The sequence below is a fragment of the Bubalus kerabau genome, chromosome 3 (assembly GCF_029407905.1).
Source record: "Bubalus kerabau isolate K-KA32 ecotype Philippines breed swamp buffalo chromosome 3, PCC_UOA_SB_1v2, whole genome shotgun sequence".
NCBI classification, from domain to species: domain Eukaryota; kingdom Metazoa; phylum Chordata; class Mammalia; order Artiodactyla; family Bovidae; genus Bubalus; species Bubalus kerabau.
The window spans coordinates 27,872,074-27,884,948 of NC_073626.1; the positions used below are offsets into that span (position 1 = coordinate 27,872,074).

The 12,875-nt window shown below is 42.5% G+C and overlaps 1 protein-coding gene across 1 annotated transcript in view; it reads left to right on the top strand.

Moving 5' to 3' along the window:
- Nucleotides 1-12,875, top strand: part of PKHD1 (PKHD1 ciliary IPT domain containing fibrocystin/polyductin) — a 440,275-nt gene that overhangs the window by 56,279 nt on the left and 371,121 nt on the right. Inside the window, exons 29-32 of the mRNA XM_055574400.1 lie at nucleotides 3,773-3,968; nucleotides 4,665-4,732; nucleotides 7,046-8,641; nucleotides 11,333-11,476. Coding sequence (XP_055430375.1) covers nucleotides 3,773-3,968; nucleotides 4,665-4,732; nucleotides 7,046-8,641; nucleotides 11,333-11,476 — 2,004 coding nt within the window. The remainder of the gene's footprint in view (nucleotides 1-3,772; nucleotides 3,969-4,664; nucleotides 4,733-7,045; nucleotides 8,642-11,332; nucleotides 11,477-12,875) is intronic.

Below are 12,875 nucleotides of genomic sequence, written 5' to 3' on the forward strand. Positions count from 1 at the left end.
AAAATGGGAATTCAATGGTAAAAATTCAGTAAATGTTTATTGCACCTATCATGGGCCAATAATAATAGCACAGACATATAATCAGAATTCATCTTTGTCATTAATTGATAGAATTATTAGCCTCAGTTTATAGATTAGGAAACTAAGGGACAGAGAGAATAAGTAACTTGTCTAAGATGTTACTTGTAGTAAGTACTAGAGCAGGGATTTGAACTCAAGCAGCCAGGTTGCAGATTCCAAGCATCCAGCCACTTATAGTTTACTATAAAATAGCATTTGGGGCAGCAGTTCCTATTATAGCAGTTATTTGATATGATTAGAGAATAGTATATTCTGATGAACTTGTTCCTTGAGAAACATGTATAGAAAAAAATGAATTCTTTAACATTCCAACTGCATTAAATGACTTAATCTTTGATGATTTAAATGATACAACAGGATGGAATTATGACAATTTATTATCATGTCTGGATAGATTTGGAAAAGTAGCAGGTAGCATGGTGTTTTGGTTAATTGGATGCCAGATGACAGAGTTTATGGCAGATATGTCTAAGGGTTTATTATACAAGACCATCAAATGTCCCAAAGAAACAGCCTGGACTCCATCCTTCTGGTACTATTTTCATTTTCCATTGCTCAAGAGTACATAAATAAAGGGAGGTGTCCTTTAGCTTCTCAATATTATTCAGCTCAGATAGTGCAGAAGAAGAATTTGCTGCCTGAGGCGACCAAAGTGTGTAAAATTCCTTAGTGGTATAGATTCTTCCCAACGAAGTAGAAAAGGGAGGAGGGAGCCCTGTGTTCTATTCAGATTTCAGTGATTTTGGCTTTTAATAAAATTTCCCACCTATAATGAAAAGAATAAATACATTGCATCAGTGCCTCAAAGGCATCTCATATTAGCTTGACAATTGACCAAGAGCCCAAGGAGTTCATGTTATTGATATATACAACATGATGCATTATTTGCAGGATTTCCACTTGCATTGAGATCTTTCTACAGGCAGAATAAAGAAGAACATGTTATAAAACCCCAAGTGAGGGGTACCCTATTGGGAAAGTCTATTTTGAAAGTTGGAGGGTATTAATACATATCTCCATCAAGAAGATGCTGGTGCTGATGATGACAACAGAGTCAAGAAGAAATCAGAGAACGAGGAAGAGGAGCAGGGGAAGGAGGAGGAAGAGTGTGATGTGAGGGACCATTAGTGTGGTTTTTGTCATCAGCGCTAGATTTGAATGAATCCCAACTTAACCACTCCCTGGGCAAGTTACTTAAATTTTTTTGCCTTTTTTTTTTTTTTAGTGAAAAAGGTGCTGGCATGTTTATTTTTAATATTTATTTATTTGTTCTTAGTTGTGGCACTCAGGATCTTTGATCTTTGTTATGGCATGAGAACTCTTAGTTGCAGCATGCAGGATCTAGTTCCCTGACCAGGGATTAAACCTAGGCTGCCTGCATTGGGAGCATGGAGTCTTAGCCATTGGACTACTCCTTTAACTCTATTTTTAGTGTCTCCAGTTGTTAGGTGGGAATAATCATTTCAAGGCGATTGGGAAAAATGGAGATAAAGTAGGTAACAGTACCTAGCCCACCCAGGAACTAACATGGAGTAAGCACTCGATAAACGCTTTGTCGAAGTGAACACCGTCATTCTGCCAGATACTGAATGTGGAATAAATGGGTCAAAGATGACCTCTATACACTGGCCCCATGTGACTTGCTCCTTTAAGCAGGCTGGGATCCATCAGCTGAAAACTCCGCCAATGCCAAATTCAAATTCTTTCACCCCCAGTTGTTTGAAAGAAAGAAAGAGAAGTCACTCAGTCGTGTCTGACTCTTTGTGATACCATGGACTGTAGCCTACCAGGCTACTCTGTCCATGGAATTTTCCATGAAAGAGTATTGGAGTGGGTTGCCATTTCCTTCTCCAGGGGATCTTCCCAACCCTGGGATGGAACCCAGGTCTCCTGCATCGTAGGCAGACACTTTACTATCTGAGCTACCAGGGAAGCACCGCCCCCACTGCCCCGCTCACAAGCATATTTATTTAACCTTTTAGAGCCTATCTGCTTTACACACCCTACAAAAACACATTTAACATCTGATAGCCATAGATCAGGTCAACTTGGGGGACTCAGAGCCATTACCGCCCTGCAAAGCTCTCTGACCCAGAAACTACCCACAGGGATGCTGAGTGACTCATTATGTGAGGGACATAGAAGCTGCCTCTCTGATCTCTTTATCCCCTGGAGTTCTTTGCCCTTCTCCTCTTCTGGGTGGCAGTGTCTGACTGATGCTTCTGGAAGGTTCCAGCTGGCAGATTTCCCCACCTATGGAACCTGTCAAAGCACCATCTCTATAAATCTTGTTCTGTGCTATGGCCACCTTGTGATCATGTCTTCTCAGTCAACCCTGTAATTTTTGTACTCACTACGCTGAGCCTTCAGACCTGACAGTAGAAATGAGGTTGGGAAGACAGGAAGAAGTAAAGAGGATATGGAACAGGGAAGAAAATGAAGTTAGCTTTCTTCGTCTTCAGCCGCAGAACCATCTTTAACTTGGCCTCTTTCCATACGATCCTTACCTGTATCCACATGTACCTAGAATTCCAGGAAGTCACCCCTTCTCTTTCCTTCTCTCCAAGTCACTGGGTGATTAACTGAGAAATTGCTACAAAAGGCAAAGCTTTGGGTAAAACTGAAGTTTTTAGAATCAAATTGTAAATCCTTGACTCTCTATCAGTCCCTATTGGGATTTATCTTTCAAATTGAATTTCAGGCACTGTCTTGCCCACAGGGCCTTTCTTGATATTCAGACAGTGGCTCTGATTTGAACAATGCCATGCCTAATTTCCGCCTCTTTATGGCTTGTCTTGTTCTGAAGCTTTTTCGGCACCTATTTTTATTAACTCTGGAGGTTCTTTGAGGGCAAGGACCATATTTAACTTATTTTGTGCCTCTGTGGCATATTCTTCTTTATAATCAAGAAATAGTTGAGATAAAATGAAGTGTATTCATTTTATTCATGTACAATGAACGCTCATAGTATACATGGCATTTTAGTAGAGTTGCTTATAAACTAAAAAGGCATTGAGATATTTACAAGACTGGGCTCAGGCCCTCACATTTCCATTAATCATCTCTGAGACCTAGACTTCTGAGCCTTGGTTTCCTCAAAAGCAAAATGCTGGTTCTGCTAACTGTCCGAACAATGTTATCAGGACAACGTGAGGGTCAAATGGGACAGTATAGGTGAAAGGACTCCATAATTGTGAATTGTTGTTCAGTCACTCAGTTGTGTCCAACTCTTTGCAACCCCATGGACCGCAACATGCCAGGCTTCCCTGTGAATGACTGAATGCATATATAGCATTGCTATGGGGCTCAGTGCATACTGGAGACAGAGTTTTAGATTTTCATCTTCAGAGAAGTGGAGGCTAAAAAAGAGGTCACGAGGTGTTACTTTCTGGTGGTTATGCAGACCATCATAACTACTTGATTTGCCTAGACACTGAGATGAACTAGTGCTTCTTGAGTATAATCATTCTGACAATTTTGCTTTCTGTGCCCTTGAGGTTATAGGCTGTAGCTCCATTAAAAGAGTTGTAAGTTTCATGAAAAAAAAATTAGGTTGACATTAAAACTCTTGATTAGAGTATTATGCACAGTGCTGACCACGTGTTTAATCCGGAAAGATAGTTTTAGAATTGAATACGTGATTGAAGCACTAATCCACTTCACAGGGGCTAATGGATTTTCTTCAACACAGGAGGTGAGATCCTTTCCATTGGAATGGTGCTGCCAGTGAACCACACAGATCTGGATGCTGAAGTCCGCATTGGGGACACCAGGGCTTGGGTCCTAGTGCAGAGAGCTCAGGGCCTGGAGGTGGTGCTCCCCCCGCTGCCTGCCGGGCTCCATGGAATCTCAGTCTCCATCAATGGAGTCCACATTCACGCACAAGGGTGAGGTGGACTCCTGCCATTCATTATAGCTCTCCTGATAGTCTAATGATTCAGTTGAAGAATTCTAGCTTTGAGTTAGGTCATTATTTTTTTCTTCTTCCTCTGAAGTTAAGAGATAAACTCATGAGAATCCTAAAATTTGAACAAATCTTAGAGATCCTACAGGACAGTTCACTCTCAAGTCCAATTTTTGGCTTACCTGTTGGGGAAAGGAGAACTTTCTGGAGCTAAGATGTCATGTCTCTTGGTTGGGCTGGGGTGGGGTGGGCACCTCTATGTCAGAAGAAAGAATCTGTGCTTAATAAGAGACTGATTTCACTAAGACCTTTAATTAGACTGTATCTTGGGCTGTGAATAAATGCTGTCAATTACTGCACAAGCTGCTCTCAGTCCTCTTCGCCCTGAAGTCCCTCTGCCCAGCATTTCTCCAGCAGTTCCCTTGCTTCATTCCAGAAAGTAGATAAGCTCAGGGAGACTGATGTGCCCACCTGATGTCCGTGCAGGAAAACGTCCCCCACAGATTCTTTTCTACACTATTTCCCTCTTTCTCTGGTGGACAGTGCTGGTCTCATATGCTTTCCATCACAGCCCCCTTTCTCTTTTCTTCTCTAACATACACATCTCTGCTGTTTTGTGCCTTCCTTTCTCTTCTCCTGACTTTCAGTTATTTCATGACCATCTTCTCATTTTCTGTAGGGTGGATCTTCACATCCAGTACATCACAGAAGTCTTCAGCATCCAGCCTTGCTGTGGGTCCCTTGTGGGTGAGTGGCTCTGACTTGACTGGTTTCATTTATTCTGAAAGTCTACTCCCTGGGTATTCAGATTTTGTTCCTGGATTAATAAACTAGTGAGACCAGAGATGGGGCTGCAGGGAGAGGCACTTTGGCCTGCCCTGGGAACTGAGTGGAGTACTTTGGAGAACGTGAAACTCAGGATTCTTTAGCCCAGTGAGTTCAGAAAATTAAAGAATTTTTATGAAAAAGACATGTGCCTGGTTTTCTTTTCTTTTTTTTTTTAATGGAAGGAGGCTGAAATATCTAAAAAGTGGCACCTATCACCAAATCACTTTGCTATACACCAGAAATGAGCGGAAATGAGCATGATATTGTAGATCAACTACAGTTCAATGGAAAAAAATACAGAAAACAAGTGAAGAGCTTCCTGAGTTAGCCATTTCGATATTGCTTATGCAAGGAGAGGAGACATGAGTCTCTGATGTCTTTACTTGCTCTGGGATGTGGATGAAGGACCAGACAGAGTCAGGAGATGGCTGGGAAGGAGTGGGTGGAAGGGAGGTCCAAGAGAGAGGGGATGTATTTATACGAATAGCTGATTCACTTTGTTGTTCAGCAGAAACTAACACAACAATGTGAAGCAACTATACCTCACTAATTAAAAAAAAAGAAACACAAATGCCAATATGGGAGATGTCAGGACTGGACAAATAGAGAAATATAGAAAACTATTCATCTTCAGAAAAAAAAGTGAATGCTATGTATTTGCATGTGATAATCATCATGACAGTGTATGAAATAGCACATTATTCATTAGAATTTTCTTATTGACGTATAGTTGATTTACAATGTTGTGTTAGTTTAAGGTATACAGTAAAGTGAATATATACACATATATCCATTATTTTTTAGATTCTTTTTCCATGTAGGCCGTTACAGAGAAATGAAGTATTCCCTGCATTCTATAGTAGGTACATTATCCTTTTTGAACGTAGTATAATCCTTTTAAAAGCTGCTTTACTTTACCACTGATTTGGTGATGATAAGGGGTTTGTGGCTCCCATCCCTGTCCTGTAGAGAGGGTTTGATTGGTTCTCAACTAGAAAGTGAGACAATATGACCATAGCAGCAAAATCACAAGCATGTTTCAGTGTTTCAGTGGCTCTTGATATATCACATACAAATACACGTATGACTATACAATATATGGATTACTGGAACATTATATAGACTAATGTAGAAGATAAGTAGAAGAATTCAACAAATTTAATTTTTCATCAGTGTGTAAGTTGAATATCAGTTCAGTTGCTCAGTTGTGTCCAACTCTGCGACCCCATGGACTGCAGCACACCAGGCTTCCCTGTCCATCACCAACTCCCAGAGCTTGCTCAAACTCATGTCCATCGAGTCAGTGATGCCATCCAACCATCTCATACTCTGTCATCCCCTTCTCCTCCTGCCTTCAATCTTTCCCAGCATCAGAGTTTTTTCCAGTGAGTCAGTTCTTTGCATCAGGTGGCCAAAGTATTGGAGTTTCAGCTTCAGCATCAGTCCTTCCAATGAATATTCAGGACTGATTTACTTTAGGATTGAGTGGTTTGATCTCCTGCAGTCCAAGAGACTATCAAGAGTCTTCTCTAACACCACAGTTCAAAAGCATCAATTCTTTGGTGCTCAGCTTTCTTTATGGTCCAATTCTCACATGCATACATGACTACTGACAAAACCATAGCTTTGACTAGACGGACCTTTGTTGGCAAAGTAATGTCTCTGCTTTTTAATATGCTGTCAGTTTGGTCATATATAGAACAATATACGTATACTCTGCATAATAATATGGAGAATAATATGGAATAATAGGGCAGTTAATACAACAGATGATAAGAAGACTAGAGAATTTGAATTTTTATTAATGTATATGTTGTATATATGTGTATATGAATTGCACATATACTCTTTCTACATGGTAATATATAGAATAATGTAGAATAGCATGTACGATAATACAGCAGATGACAAGAGCACGTCAAGAAATTTGATTTTTCATTAGTGTCGAAGTTGACTAGGATCTATAAATATACTTGAAAATGTATTTTGTCTTAAATTTTATAAACATTCTTCTTATGGAATAATTTGTGTTGTTTTACTGCCATGTGAATTCAGCCCATCTGACTCCTGCCAAAACGGTCATACATTTAACACTGGTGGGGCGAGGCGAAAAATTTCACTAATGCTTACCCCACCTTTCACTTAGTTGTTCTGGGGCTCACACAGCTGCTGTGAGTTCCTAGTTCTGAAATACCAGCTTCTCAGTTTTTTTTCTCGATATTTGTGCTTCAGGTGGAACCATCCTCAGCATCTCAGGAAGAGGGTTCAGCAGGGACCGAGCTTTGCTTTGGGTGCTGGTGGGCAATCGGTCCTGTGACATTGTGAACTCAACAGAGACCAGCGTCTGGTGTGAGACCCCGCCGCCAGCCCCCCTGCCGCTGAGTGCCCCAGTCCCTGTGGAGGTCTGGGCTGGCAGCAAGCCCTTCCCCCACCGACCTTCGCCTCGCCTGGTGGGGAAGGGCTTCACCTTCATGTATGAAGTGGCAGCAACACCAGTGGTCACTGCCATGCGAGGAGAAGTTACGAATCACAGCCTGAGGCTCTATGTGGAGGGACAAAATCTCTCCGACTCCGTTGTCCGTCTGGGTAACTTGAGCTGTGATCTCCAGACTCCGTCTCCTGGGAGCAACTTGAGCCTGGCTGGGTGCGCTTTTCCTCTTGACACTTTGGAGGCCGGCCTGTATCCTCTCCAAGTACACCAAAGGCAGATGGGGTTTGCTGACATGTCTGCGGTGCCCCAGCAGTGTGTGGTGATGCCTCAGATAACCTCCATTTTCCCAACACACGGGTCCACTTGCGGAGGGACTGTTCTCACAGTGAGGGGCTTGGCTCTCCATTCCAGCAGGGGCTCAGTGGAGGTTGACCTCTCTGGTCCCTTTACTTGTGTGATTTTGAGTTTGGGGGACCAGACAATCCTCTGCCGGATTACCCCCGTGGGTGACCCCATGCCTGGTGCTTCCTTCGCCCTGAATGTCACTGTCCTGGTGAATGGACTTCCCAGCACGTGTCAGGGGAACTGTACTCTTTTTTTGTGTGAAGAGACAACTCCTATCATGGATGATTGGACCACAAACATCAGTGGGTCTCTGACCACAGTGCTGGTTAGGGGTCAGAGATTAGGTATCACGGCTGATGAGCCAGTGGTGTTTGTGGATGATCGTCTTGCTTGCGCTGTGGCTTTCCATAATGCAAGCCATGTGGCATGCTGGATAAGTGACTTGTCCCCTGGACCTCACTACCTATCTGTTTTTCATGCAAGATATGGGTATGCCTGTTCTGGTAACTTGTCCAGACACTTCCATGTTTGGCCTCAAGTGTTTCATTATTTCCCCAAGAATTTCAGCCTCCATGGTGGAAGCCTCTTGACCTTGGAGGGCACAGCCCTGAAGGGACTGAACTCCACATTAGTCTACATTGGCCAGCAGGCCTGCCTGACCGTGAGCCTCGGCTCTGAGCTCATCCAATGTGCTGTTCCTGCAGGGAATGGCTCTGCTGCCCTGGTCATAGAGGTAGATGGACTTTCCTATCAGATGGGTGTCATTGGTTACAGCAGAGCCTTCACTCCTGAATTGCTCTCTGTTTCTCATACTGATGATGTCTTAACCTTTTCGGTAGCCCGGATCTCAGGAGCTGCAAATGTAGACATTTTTATTGGGATGTCCCCTTGTGTGGGTGTCTCTGGCAACCATACCCTTCTCCACTGTGTGGTCCCATCCCTTCCGACCGGGAAGTACCAAGTCAGAGGTTACGACCGCATAAGAGGGTGGGCCTCGTCCATCCTGGTGTTCACTTCCAGAGTGACCATCACAGCAGTGACTGAGAATTTTGGTAAGTCAGACAGATGAGGCAGAGAGCTGTCTTTATGTAAGTGAATTAATAGCTCCTCTCACCACTCTACAAGGTAGGAAATCAGCATCAGTTTGAACAACAGAAGAAGAGAGAAGCTGGTTGGCCTCTTACAGTCCCAGCTTCCTCCTAAAACTTTGTCATGCTCCAATTATGAGGCATTTTGTTGTTGTTGTTGAGGAGATTGTGCATATTCTCTAAGTGTTTGATTGTCTTTTAATTTGATGCATGAACCCACTTTAATTTGTGTTTTAAATTAAATAATACCATTTGTAAGAGCTCATAATTTGATCATTTAAGTAGAGCATAAATGCCTTCATCTATTTTTAGACCTCTTTGCCAATTGGAATTGTTTTAAACGTATTAAATATGATTAATTTTTATCATTTTGTACTATTTCACACATGAATTCATACTCCATAAATAACAGGCCAATTGTGCAGTACAGCTGCATTGGTTGAACTTTCTCTCCTTTGAGATATACTGCAGTGTGCTTTGCCTTTTCTTACAGGGAAGGTTTGGGTTTCTGTTCCTTTAATGTCTTCCTGCATTTAAGATGGGGCTTCCTAGGTGGCCCTAGTGGTGAAGAACCCACCTGCCAATGCAGGAGACATAAGAGATGTGGGTTTCATCCCTGGGTGGGGAAGATCCCCTGAAGGAGGCATGGCAAACCACTCCAGTATTTTTGTCTGGAGAACCCTATGGACAGAGGAGCCTGGTGGGTTACAGTCCATGGGGTTTTAAAGAGTCAGACACAACTGAAGTGACTTAGCACATAAACACACTTCAGTTCAGTTCAGTTCAGTTGCTCAGTCGTGTCCGACTCTTTTTGACCCCATGAATTGCAGCACACCAGGCCTCCCTGTCCATCACCACCTCCCGGAGCTCACTCAAACTCACGTCCATCGAGTCGGTGATGCCATCCAGCCACCTCATCCTCTGTCGTCCCCTTCTCCTCCTGCCCCCAATCCTTCCCAGCATCAGAGTCTTTTCCAATGAGTCAACTCTTTGCATGAGGTGGCCAAAGTACTGGAGTTTCAACTTTAGCATCATTCCTTCCAAAGAACACACTTAAGATAGTTCAAATGTGATTGTGATGCAGAAAGTTTAGAAGTCATGGAGCAGGGTCTTAGACGGAAGAAGTACCAATCCATTTTTTGGAACAAATGTGTCTGTCCTCAGCTGGGTGAGATACTATAGGGATTGGGGCTTGTTTCTAAGTCTGTTACTATGTTAGCTGGGTAACTTTTTTAAGCCTCAGCATTCTTATCTGATAAAAGGTTGGGGCTGGTTTTTCCTCCCTAGTTCCCCTTTCAACTCTCTAAAAATCCATGATTTTTAGGCAAGAGAGCAGGGGTAAGAATGTACCCAGGCAAAAACTTGGTCAGGTGGCTGTGTAAGTACCACCTAGACTTGACATGAAGGTGGGAGAAGCTGGAATCTCAGCATGGACTAGAGATTTCAACCGGCATTTTCCTTTATTGGTTCTCATACTGAAGCAAAACATATTGTCTTGACTTTACCCATTGGATAGGCATACTTCCTACACAGCAGGTAGGAGTGTAAAGCAGGGCAACATTATTTTGGAGAGAAATATGGCCATATCTTTCCAAACTAAAAATTTCCTTTTCTGTTAACCTAGTAATTTCACGTCTAAGAGTTTGCATCATTTTTATTCATGTAAGTGTATAGTCCATTGCAGCACTTTTAATTGCAGCAAAAGGGGAGAAATTATGAAACTATTCCTGATAGCTCAGTTGGTATGCTGATAGCTCCTTGCAATGCAGGAGACCCAGGTTTGATTCCTGGGTTGCGAAGATCCCCTGGAGAAGGGATAGGCCACCCACTTCAGTATTCTTGGGCTTCCCTGGGGGCTCAGCTAGTAAAGAATCCTCCTGCAATGTGGGAGGCCTGGGTTCAATCTCTGGGTTGGGAAGATCCCCTGGAGAAGGGGAAGGCTACCCACTCCAGTATTCTGGACTGGAGAATTCCATGGACTGTATAGTCCATCGGATCACAAAGAGTCAGACAGGACTGAGTGACTTTCACTTCTACTTTCAGCAATCAACAGGAAAATTGCTCAGTAAATTAGGGCATAATCATATAATGGAATTCTAAATGTCTATTAAAATGAAGAGCTGGATCTCTCTCTCTCTCTCTCTATATATATATATATAGAGAGAGAGAGACTTGGAAAGATGTTTATGCTGCATTTCTAATTAAAAAAACAAGTCATAGAATGCTATGTATAGAATGATCAGTTTGTAGTAAAATAGTCTATATGCTTTAGAAAATCCTAAAGAGGTCCCAAGAAACTAGACATGTCTTTTTCTGGGGAGTGAGATGAGTAGGTAAGGGAAGTTTTACTTTCATTTTGTACTCTCCTGTATAAAAAGTTTATAAACTATAAACAAGTATTATTTTCATACGTAAGAATCATGACACTTTTCATAGGTTGTTGAGTATGATTGGGGTTTGACAGAATGGGCTTCAGAGCTCAGATCTTAGTGAGAGGAAACTGAAAAAATCAGGGATCTCAGGCCAGTTGTGTGGACTCCATTAGGCATGGAAAGAAGGGTGGGCAGCAAGAAAGCATAGGTTTGAATTTTGAGAAAAAAAAAAAAAAAAAGATTTGCCTCTGTGATGGTAAACTCCTCATTTTTGTCTTTAAAGGCCGCCTAGGCGGGAGGCTCATGCACGTGTTTGGAGCAGGATTTTCTCCCGGGAACATCTCAGCTGCCGTGTGTGGTGCTCCCTGCCAAGTCTTGGCTAATGCGACGGTGTCTGCCTTCAGCTGCTTGGTTCTGCCCCTCGATGGTCAGTAAAAACACCAGATTTATTTTATAAAGAGTAGGTGTGAAATTAGCATACTTTGGTTAACTGCATTTTTTTGGTAATTCATGCTCTCAGTTCAGTTCAGTTCAGTCACTCAGTCGGGTCCGACTCTTTGCGACCCCATGAATCACAGCACAAGTCCATCACCAATATTGACTCAATTTTTCTGTTTGTTCCTATGGAAAAAGTTTTCTCTGATCCCCATGTAAAGTGATAGTTAGTACTGAGGACCGCCTGTTAAGATGACTCATAACAGCTTTTTTGTCGTATTAATAACAGCAAAAAATTTATCACATATTTTTGACAGCAGTTCTGTGATGACAGGGAAAGTGATTCTGAGTTGTGAATACTAGTTTCAATGGCAGCATAGGCATGAGGGAGAAAATAGTCTCTTTGTCTCCTGAGGTGGGGCTGCTGGAAATGTCTGCCTACTGGAAGTACTAGTGAAGGGATTACATCATCCGGCTGGAAATGTCTTGCACATTAGTGTGCTCAGGTCCTGAATCTTATTATAGGCAAAAGGGTCAATGTTGACATTATCCTTTTATTCTGTAAAGTCCAGGTGATTATCTGAGCCATAACTCAGTAAAATAACCACGATCTCTCATTGCTTTAAGCTTTGTTGTCGTTTGTTGCTGTTTAGCCGCTAAGTCATGTCCAGTTCTTTTCGACCCTGTGGACTGTAGCCCGCCAGGCTCCTCTGTCTGTGGGATATTCCAGGAAAGAATACTAGGATGGACTGCTGTTTCCTTCTTCCGGTGATCTTCCCGGGATTGAACCTGCATTTCCTGCATTGGCAGGCAGATTCTTTGCCCCTGAACCACCTGGGAAGCCCTTTAAGTTTCGTAAAATATGGCATGAGAAGCTATGTCTTTGTGGGGTGGGGGGGTTAGAATGCAAAGTGCAAGACTTGATTTTCCCATGAAGCTCACAACACATACTAACTGCCCACTGAGCTTCAGAAAAAGAATGTTTCAGGGATGAAATTGCCATTAATCACTACAGGGTCAGCTAAACCACCTGATTATCTTATTTGCATAGTCATACATCTTGTACCTGGGCATTTAAAAACCATTTGCCCTCATGTTTTCTGTGTAATGCTTTAAGTTATATTCCTAATTTATGTGTTAGCAACTTGACTGTGGATAGAAGACTTACAGTGATAAAAGCATCACTTCCTCTGAGCTTGGACAAAAATTCCATGATGTATAATACTAGTGTGACGGCAGTTTACATTGGATCGTCTTAGACTAGAAGGAGGAAGGAGAGGAGGGGGAAGAGTTGGGGGAGGAGAAACAACCCTTGTTTAAAATACCAGAATCTGAGGGTCTTATTATCATCATGTGTATAAGCAGAACATTATAGAAGAGAGTATTATTCT